Below are 10732 nucleotides of genomic sequence, written 5' to 3'. Positions count from 1 at the left end.
CCGAACTCTGGGCGCACATGAATGCAACTCTGTATTTATTAAATGTTATTTTTCCAAAGGCAAGCAGTACAAGTCCCTGGAGGTAACAGCCTCTTGCAGTTTCCAGTACAGCAGAGCTCAAACTGGGATAGGGAGAAGCAGCTCAAGGAGCCAATCAGTTGGAATTACTGCAATGCAATGTGTATACTGATAGGAGGAGAGAACAGAGAGATGAGCTCATCATTCTGCTGCTTCTCCTTTTACTGTCCGGTCACAGGCTGGGGAAGAGACAACAGCTGTAAGTGCAGCACAGAAAATTAGGTCTCTTGCCCTGCCAGGCGGCACTGTGTGGCAGAGCCGTGTAAATGTCAGGACTGGGTGGACAGATATACAAATCCTATGGCAGGTAAAGCTGCTCATATACATGTATTTCATCAGAGTATTTCGCTGTTTGGAGTTCAGCGCTCACGCATCACCCTCCCCCCCCCCTGATACCGGTCACATTGTGGGGTGCGGAGGGACGTCATCACCTTGCACTCTGCAGCCTCTGGAATTTAATAAGGTAAACCTCAGCAAACTCCTCAGTGGGGTATTCATCCAGAACGTTGTATTCTTCTATGGCACCATACAGGGCAAACTGCTCCACCAATTCCTTCATCAACCCAATCGCGGGGACGCCTTGCACCAGCAGGTACCGGGACTCCAGATTCACCGTGTACACCTGGAGGGATGAGAATAGAGATCGATGGGACTCACGTCAGTATATGTTCTCCTGCTTTGTTCCATCCATTGCCGGGCATTACAGGCCAATACAATGCTGCCGCTGTGCTGGAACTCCTGTATTGGAGGTGACAGGTTCAATAAAGAGAACCTGTCACCTCCAAATGCTATCACACGGGGGCTTGTGATAGCAATAAAGTTAAGTGAAACAAAATAAAAGTAAATAAATGAAAATTAAAAATGAAGTAAAAAAATAAATAAAATAATTGAAAATGTAAAAAAAATGAAAGCCAACCCTGCTGCCCCCACCATCTGCATGCAAATAAACGCATGCATAGGGCACTGTGTGTGTTAGTAGAGTGGTGCCCCCATTCTACTGTGTGCCATATTGTGGTGGCCGGGCAGCAACGCTCTCTTAACATGCACATTAAGGCCTGGTTCACACCTGGGCGATCCGTGACCGCCCGGCTATCGTGCTCGAAACCGCTCGGGTGACCGGGCGGTCATGGAATTGCACACCACCGCCAATGGCGCTGGCAGTGCCATTATTTTCTAATGGCACCCCAGTCTGCACCAGCCCTGAGGGGTAAATTCACTTTCCCAAATAATATAGGAAAATGGAACTACCCGCACAAATCTGGCCCCTCCCCCTCCTGCTATACTTACCTTTCCGCAAACGATCCTTCCGTTCCATCAGTACGGCTGTACTATCTGTACCTGTGCCATGTATTCTGAATTTCGCTCGCAAATTGGAAGCACTTGTTGGTCAGCACGGTCACCTGACGGCGCTGACCAATGAAAAGCACTTCTTAGCCCTGCTAAATACGGTTTTGGCTAAAATTATTTTTTGTATCAGGAGGAATAGATTGTCATGAGGGAGAAGTAGATCCGGCCCCCGCTTTAGTCCTTGGACAAGTAGTTTGGTTTTATTTTACATTTGCACACCCCTGTAGTTCCACAATATCTAGGGAGCAATAACGACTAGGGCCTACTAAGAGGAACGACAGAATGGAGTGGCCATAGACTCTGACAGGGGTAATGGAACGCCCATATACTATAATGAAACAAAATGGAAACATAGAGGACAATGGGGAGCATATTAGAAATTGGGGCGCCCACAATTTTTTGTCTGGAGATCTACTTTTCAAACGACGAGCTCAATGAGCTCTACCAATGAAAAAACACCTGCATTCAGGGGCGGGAGGGGGCGTGGCGGTGCATTGAAGTAAATGGCACAGCAGCAACGCCGCCCTGCCGGAACGCAGGCACATTAGTGCCTGCGTTACGGTCCAGTCTGATCTGCAAAAATGCTGCAAGCACTATTTTTGAGAATAGCACTGGACCGGAACTCAGGCACTAATGTGTCTGCTTCCTTTCCGGGTGCAGGCGGGGGGCGTCGCCATTGACTTCACCCCCCCTCTTCCTGCCCCTGAACAGAGGGAGCTGGCCGGCTTGCGTTCCGGTGCGTTCTAGAGGCCGAACACTCTGGGACGCAGACTTTGTGGTGTGAACCGGCCCTCTCTCTTGGCTGTCTCTTCTCTCTCTGCTGTCTTTCTTCTCTTTCTCTGCTGTCTGTCTTTTCTTACCACGGTGCTCGTGTGGCCGACGTTGCACACGGGGAAAGCTGCCCCGCCCCTTCCTGTCTGCGGCGTCTGACACATTCAGCCGCACCAGCACCGCGGGAGGACAGGACACAGTTCAGTAAGCCGATTGCGATCTACCAGTGTTCGTTTTGCGATCGGCTTAATGGGCACCCCTGTTATAAATGTATCTGCCAGCAAACCTATGAAACATAAAGGAATCTTTCCCAGAAATGCTCCTGGAATACAGTATCAGACGGCAGGATTGTAATGACCTACGGAATGACAGATGAATGACAGAATGCAATGCCCATAAAGTATAATCGGAAGAAAGATCTGATTTGGAGTTTGAACCCTTCCACAGATCAGATAAACCTTTCACATACATCGTGTCCAAGGTCGTTAGTAGTCTTTAAAACTTAAATGAGATGATGATTGTTTTCTATGGAATTACACAATGGAATGCCCATAGAGTAGAATGGGTTAAAATGATGGGACTTGGGAGTCAGAACCATTGTGACACAACAAATAAATCATTAGAGAACACACTCCAAGTGGCCAATTCTAAAACGGAGATTACCTGGGATTATTATTTTCTGCTATGGAATGACAGGAGCGAATGATAGAATGGAATGTCCATAGACAATAATAGAAAGCTGGAAAATAACTCCTTTGTAGTGAAATCTGAGAGACATGGGAAGAGACCCTTCATCATAGGTGCTCCCGGGATACAGTATCAGACGGTAAGATTACACGGGATTGTAGATTTTCCCATGGAATGACACAATGGAATGCCCATAGAGTATAATGGGAAGAATTGGAGGACCTCAAGTCAACACCATTTGACGCATCAAATAAATCTTCAGCAGGCATACTCTCCAAGCACACTGACAGTGTTTAAAATTGGGACCATTAGGATTAGGGATGCACCGATACTAATACTAGTATCGATATCAGTGCCGATACCGAGTACTCGTACTCGCCCAAATGCCTAGCCCGATACTTCCTGTATCAGGAAGCCGGGCAGCGCGTCATTACACGCTGCCCTGTTTCCTGATTGGCCGGGGAGCGGCTGCATGCTCTCTCGTCACTTGTGATGTGAGAGCATGAAGCCGACTTCCCGGGCCAATCAGGAAGCCGGGCAGTGTGTAATGACACGCTGCCCGGCTTCCTGATTAGTCGGGAAGCTGTGCGCCGTGTAATGACGGCGCACAGCTCGTCATCTCATGACGAGGGAGCATGGAGCAGGCCTCCCGGCCAATCAGAAAGCAGGGCGCCGCATCATTACACGGGGCCCGGCTTCCATGATTGGCCAGCAAGACGGCTCTGACTGGGTACCGGAGGAAGGCCGCTCCTGGCTGGAGAGGCCCCGGGGGTGACAGGCTGGAAGTGCTGAGGTAAGAGGGGACTTTCTTGTTAATCAGGAAGCCGGGTGGTGAGTCATTACACGCCACCTGGCTTCCTGAATGGGACTTGCGGTACTCGGTATCGGCGAGTACCGGAAAAAAAAATGATCGGTACTCATACTCGGTACCAAAATAACGGTATCGGTGCATCCCTAATTATCATTATGTTCTATGGAATGACAAAGGAAACGGATACAAAGAATGCTCACAGAGTATAATGGAAAGCAAAGTATCAGATAATGTGCAGGTAAATCTGAAAAAGATATCACGTTATCCTTCACCGCAGGTCTTCCCCGTGTTTGGTATCCGATGGTAGGATTGAAATGACCTGGGATTTGTGCTTTTCTTTATGGAATGACAAGTGAATGACACCGTGGAATGCCCATAGAGCATAATAGTGAAGAAAGATCTCATTTGGAGTGTGAACCCTTCCACAGATCAGATCAACCTTTCACATGCATCGTGTCCGAGGTCATTTGTATTAATTAAAACTGAAAATTAACTGAGATGATGATTGTTTTCTATGGAATGAGACAATGGGATGCCCATAGAGTAGAATGGAAAGAAAGATAAGACTTGAAGTCAGAACTAAGGATGCACCGATACCGATATCCGTATCACTGCCGATGCTGGGCACTTTCATGAGTACTCGTAGTGGTGAAAATGCCCAGATATTAAGTGCCGATACCGGTGCTTTACATTTGTAAATGGGTTAGGCTGCCTGAGATGGCTGACTTTTACAGCACTGGTCCGGCCACACATCACCACCTCCTCCTTGCCGCCACCCGCAGAGCCATGGTGAGACCAAAACGCAGCCCTGTGGAAACATCAGACACAGACCTACATGCAGCCCTGGCGAGATCTGAACGTGGCCCTGGTGAGTCCCGCCACAGCTTGGTAAGACCACACAGCCCTGGGGAGACCACCCAAGGCCTGGTAATACCCCGCACGCAGCCCTTGTGAGGACATGCACACAGCCCTGGTGAGACCCTGAACATCCTCCCGAGACCCTGCACAGCCCTAGTAAGACCCTGAACATCCTCCCGAGACCCTGCACAGCCCTAGTAAGACCCTGAACATCCTCCCGAGACCCTGCACAGCCCTAGTAAGACCCTGAACATCCTCCCGAGACCCTGCACAGCCCTAGTAAGACCCTGAACATCCTCCCGAGACCCTGCACAGCCCTAGTAAGACCCTGAGACCCCGTAACCGCACTGGTCAGACCCCGCACAGCCTCCTGAGATGCCGCACAGCCACGGTGAGCAACACAGAGTATGTAGCTTTATATTATTCTGCATTGCTGTATAATGTATTGCTGGGATTTGTAGTCCTCAGAAGACACTCTTCAAGCACATTGGCAGATTTTACAATAGAATGACAGGAGTGTATGATAGAATGAATTGGCCTCTGTGCTTGGAGAGAGTGTTCTCTAATGATTTATTTGATGTGTCACAATGGTTCTGACTCCGAGTCCTATCATTATAGGGTTGCCATCTGTCCAGGATTCACCCGGACAGTTCGGGTATTGAATGCTGTGTCCGGGTTTCATGGCAACAGAAACCCGGACACAAGATGTCAGGCAGACAGGGGCAACCAAAATTAGAATAGGGGCTACTGGCCCCCCACTGAAAATAGTCTAGATTGTGATACTAACATATGAATGGGTGGGGCTATTTACATATGAAAAAGCCGCGACTCATTCTCCCCAAAAAATGTCAGCGCGTCGCTAGGGTGTTCGGGTCTCGCTTGAAGAAAAGGTGGCAAACCTACATCATTATAACCCATTGTACTCTATTGGCATTCCATTGAATCCCAAGCACAAATCCCAGGTCACTTAGATTTTAAACTCTGTTACTATACACGGGGAAGAACTGCGGTCAAGGTTAACTTTTTCAGGTTTGCCTACAAATGAGCTGATATTTTGCTTCCCTGTGAACACACACGAGTCACCATCACGCACTTTGACAGCTCTCGGCTTCCGTCCCTCCCGGTACTTGGCCCTCGAGGCACAGATTCTTCGCTGCTCGTGGTGAGGCTGCGCCTCTAGATTCATACGGGGGTCCCCAGACGCCATCTTTCTCACGGGCAACCGACTTTCACGGGGAGTGTATCCAAGCTGTGGCCCACGGTTCGTGTTTACAAAACTCTAGTAAGAACGGTGACATGGAGTCCGCACCACAGGAGCCATTTTGGCGTAGACATTTTTCATAGAGTCTCCATAGGTTACGGTCTCCGGAAAAATGTCTGCCGCCCATTAACTGGACATCGCAGTCGGAAGCCGGAAATCAGCTTTTCGAATTTGATTGGATGGATGATACCATGATGCATAATACCCCGGGGGACGTTGATTATTTATACGCAGCAGAAGAAAACAATTGTTGGCTACCAGTACTTTATATAGTGAACATTTGATGTGAAATAAATACGTTCAATTTGGCGGTGTGAGTTTTAGGCGATATGGGTGTGTCAGGTGGATTCACAGAGTGTGTCAGTGGCGATTCCCCCCCAGCAGTGTGAAGGATGGACTCTCCCCTGTCTTGTGTGTCCCTTGAACTGAGGAGGATGATGTGATCTGTAGGTGGTGAGGATCTGGGGGATGCTGGGAGGTGGATTAGCTGGGGCTGCTGTCACCCTGACCCTCACCAGTGCCAAGGACACGTTCCTGCGCCTGACACCCGAGCTCAGGGCACATCTGCGCCTGGAGCAGGTAAGTGACAACCCTGTCTGTGCCACAATTCTGTGTGGTCACCTGATCCCCTTACCCCACACAGGCTGGTGGCATCCGCCTTGGCCCAATTGTAGAACTTGGATCTGTCATTCAGAGTCCTACATGTCTCACATGGACATCCACCTTTAAATCTGAGCTCCAGTCTTACCTTTTGTTTCCTGTACTTGTAGCAAGTTCCTGTGTTGAAACCAATTACCCCAAATTCTCTGCAACATTGCATCTCCACAATATGAAGCTGCAGCTGCTGTCTACATTTAGTCCTGCATCCCTACTGGCCACCGGGTGCTGCTGAGTGAAGTTGTGCAATCTGCTGACCAGTTGCTTGTGTACACTCTTATTGCGTAATCAAGCAAATGATCAGCAGATTGCGCAGCTAAAGTTTGCAACACCCCCTTGGCCAGCAGGGATACGTGACTAAAGGGACTGCGGGATGTGTTCTTCTAATACTTTAGGCAGGGTGCTGTGATGTGTACTGGATCATGGTACAGAGCAAGGGGGCAGCAGACAGACCCAGTGATGATGTCATGAGAGGTATTTCTTAAAGACAAAATAATTTGAAACGTTGTTGTTGAGCGTGGGGGGTGGGGGTTGTATGATATGCGTCCATTACACTTCAGCTTTAATTCCATGCCAAACACCCCATATGTCACCTGTACGGCCCCAGCTGTGGCCCTCCCCTCCCCATGTATCTCTTGTCTACTAATCCCCTTCTCCCCCTACAAAAAGCTGTGTGACAACCTGTTCAGGTGTCCCCATTACACCAAACCTACTAGGTGTCATGATGTCCACCACGGCAGGCCATGTATCATCTTTCCCATGGGGAGATCACTCCTGTTCTTCTATGTTCAGATGTAGAGGGGTCACTCGGGGCTCGGGTGTAGAGGGGTCACTTGGGGTTCGGGTGTAGAGGGGTCACTCGGGTGTAGAGGGGTCACTCGGGGCTCGGGTGTAGAGGGGTCACTCGGGGCTCGGGTGTAGAGGGGTCACTTGGGGCTCTTGTCAATGGGCTTTTGTTTACTTTAGAACTGCTTCTCTCCCTATACAAGTCAGTGGGAGTATAAAGGCGCCAGAAGCACGTCAGCTGCCCATCAATGAACTCTGGAAGGTCTTAGGCTGGGCACACACCTTACAACCATCTCAAGACTTTTGTCTTGCGATGGTTGTAAGGTACTTAAAAAAACGTACGATCTGCCTATGTTGCATAGGCAGATCGTACTTGCGATGATCGCAAGCCACGCCCCCTGAGGGGCGGGCTTCCGATGACCGCAATGCCGAACGGGCCATCCGGCTGTTATCGTACGGACATGCCACAAACCCGCCGAACATCGTACGATGCTCGGCGGGTTTTCAAACATGTCCCTAAGTTTAAAGTCGTGCGACCTTACAGTAGTAGAGGTCGCACGGCTTCCACACACCTTACGAACATCGTACGTTCGCGGGATTTCCCGCGATTATCGTACGATAATCGTAAGGTGTGTGGGCACCCTTAGAAACATCTCAGACTGATGTCCAATGGAAGCCCATGAAGCCTCTGTGCTTCCTTTATCTCATAGACACAATGGTGCCAGTCATCCCATGGGGCAGCCATAGAAGTGACGGAGCTGACACAGCCTGTACATCCTGCTATACATTGTGAACATGCACAATAAGTCGCCGTGCTCCGTACACCCGCCATAGCCCAACTCTGCTCTGGACCAACATCGTCTGACCATTCCTGGGGATTCCTTCTTGGATCATAGAGAGCTCCGTGTCCTTCCAAATATCTGCATTCATCCAGCCAGGAGCTTCCTGTAATAATGACCGGCCACTGCTGCTCTCTCTCCTTGTGCAGGGTGACTGGTCTTGTCTCCGCCCCCCTCCGGTAGTGGGTGGGGCCTGCTGCATCCCTCCCACAGCTCTGCTCTCTGCACAGCACTGATTGGCTGCCTTTGCCTGCATGCCACCCTTTGACAGAAAGTATGTTTTAGTGATTTTTTTTTCTCCTCACTTCCTGCCTCTGTGACACGTATACAACAATTGGGGGATGCGGTTGTCACTGGGACAGGAAGGCCTGCGCAATGATAAAACACTTCCTCAATCTACTATATGTGTTCCATTAGAGATTTCCTATCACTTCCTGTCCTGAGGGAGACGCTCGCCCTTCCCTGCTCGATCCAATCCAAAGCAAATAAGAAGTCTTGGCTGGAGTTAGTCATTAAAGTTGAACTCTGATCAACAAATCATCGCCGCGCATGGATGCCCCGCCCCCTCCACCCGAGGGTTTTCTCATAGTATACGCTGTACGATTTGGGGACGCTCATTGATGACCTGAAGATGCTAATCACCTGGATTCCATTATGATCCAGTGAGTTCAACATGTTGACGTAGAATGCAGATCAAGAGTTTCGTCCTCCTTCTTTCCCGACGCGTTGTCTCTACCACGAGCTCTTAGATCCTTTATTGCTCTGCCATAAATGACATGTTAACACTGAAATGTCCCGGACAATGTGACCCAGCCGTGGAGAGGTGTGAGCCGGGTACAGGGGAGAGATGCTGTACGTGAGCTGGAACACATCACATACAATGTGACCTTTGATCCCACAGCAAGATCCTCTCAGAGATGTTAATGTGTGATAACTGCATGGGGGGGGGGATTGCTGCTCCTGCCTCCTCCTATGTGGTGCAAAATCAGTCTGGAGTTAAAGCAAGCGGCCCTTTTATCACCATATTGTATATAGACTTTAGTCAGAAGGAGCTTTGTCCTGATAAAAGGTATTGCAGAGGTCTTCGATAAGGACTCATTCACACGCGTAACCGAGGGTACAGCTCCGTGCCGCAGCTCCCGGGAAGGACAGGTGCTGCGTGTGATTTGTACGCAGGAGCCTGTCCTCCTCTATGGGAGTACGGGCCGTACGCCGCCCTACGCTCACCCGCCCTGCACGTCCGCGCGGGTGTCCCTGTTCCGATGCAGACATGATCCATCCTGTCAGGGTACGAGTAGACACCCGCACAGACATGCACTTGGGGTGAGCATAGGGGGGCGTACGGCCGCGTACTACCATAGAGGACAGGCTCCTGCGTACAAATCACACGCAGCACCTGCCCCATACGGCCTTGCACGCAGCTGTAGGTGCCGGCCGTTACTCGCGTGAATGAGGGATTATTATTTATAGAGCACCAACAGTTTGCGCAGCGCTTTACAATATAAGGAAGACATGACAGTCACAATACAAGACGGTAAGGAGGGCATTCACTTTGGATTTACCAAGGCTCCAAATATCAAAGTCAGATCCTTGCAGCACTGGGGGTCCCTGGTTCAAATCCCGGTCAGGTCACTATCCGCATGGAGTTTGCATGTTCTGCCTGTGCTTGTGTGGGTTTTCCTCCGGGTACTCAGATTTCCTCCCACACTCCAAAGACATGCTGGAAGGTTAATTGTCCCTGTATGTATGAGAGATAGGGACCTTACATTGTAAGCTTCTTGAGGGCAGGGACTGATGTGAATGTGCTGCATGAATTGTCAGAACATATAAATACCAGTAATATATATGACATCACACTATCTACATGTGCATGGCTGACCACAGTGCCTCTTATTTTCCTACACAGGGTCACGCGGTGGAAGTATCATGGGGTGATCAGCCAGTTTACCTTGGGTGGATGGAAAGCCGGAGCAGAACAAATTCTGGGGCCGTTGAGCTGAACAGACAGCTGGGAGAGAAGCTTGGACTTGTAGATGGACAGCAGGTATGTTAGATATCAAACATGGAACCTGTTGTCAGCGATATATAGGTGTCTTGCTGCACTCCTTTCTGGTATAGGATGTTCCTTGAAATCCCCTAGGGGGGTGCTCGCAGTTACCACGGGTGGCGCCGTGATGATGTACAAGTTTGCAAAAGGAAGTCACCAGCACACCATTTAGGTGAGATCAACAAAAGTCCATTTATGAATGGAGCCCTGTCATTCCAGTACAAGCGCTTTCGGGGCCGCTCAGATCAGGCTCAGAATGACCCTGTGAGGTCCCTAAAGCGCTTGTACTGGAATGACAGGGCTCCATTCATAAATGGACTTTTGTTGATCTCACCTAAATGGTGTGCTGGTGACTTCCTTTTGCAAACATGGAAGTTGTTGTGGTCACGTCAGATTGTGTTTCCAGAAAGGTAGTCCGTGAATGATGTGAAGATCTGCTGAGCTGTGCAGGCTTCTAGTAAACCAGTGTAAGGGGCCATACTAAGGTGCACAACCTCAAACCTCCATACTTCTATCATATGACACTACAGGACACATTCTGACATATAGGTTGTTGGGAGGAGCTAGTGAGCGATGGAGAAGGCACAAGA

At 49.6% G+C, this 10732-nt stretch overlaps 1 protein-coding gene across 3 annotated transcripts in view; it reads left to right on the top strand.

The window, feature by feature from the left end:
- Positions 1 to 6230: 6230 nt before the first annotated feature.
- Positions 6231 to 10732, top strand: part of PEX1 (peroxisomal biogenesis factor 1) — a 58372-nt gene continuing 53870 nt past the window's right edge. For all 3 annotated transcript variants that reach the window (XM_018557602.1, XM_018557601.1, XM_018557600.1), the window contains exons 1-2: positions 6231 to 6392; positions 10002 to 10139. In XM_018557602.1, the coding sequence (XP_018413104.1) occupies positions 6282 to 6392; positions 10002 to 10139 (249 nt within the window). In that variant the 5' untranslated portion in view covers positions 6231 to 6281. The remainder of the gene's footprint in view (positions 6393 to 10001; positions 10140 to 10732) is intronic.

Source organism: Nanorana parkeri, unplaced genomic scaffold (assembly GCF_000935625.1).
Source record: "Nanorana parkeri isolate BGI_ZX_2015 unplaced genomic scaffold, ASM93562v1 scaffold291, whole genome shotgun sequence".
Lineage (NCBI taxonomy): Eukaryota > Metazoa > Chordata > Amphibia > Anura > Dicroglossidae > Nanorana > Nanorana parkeri.
The sequence above is the reverse complement of the archived record's forward strand: the minus strand, read 5'-3'. Positions and strand labels throughout refer to the sequence as shown.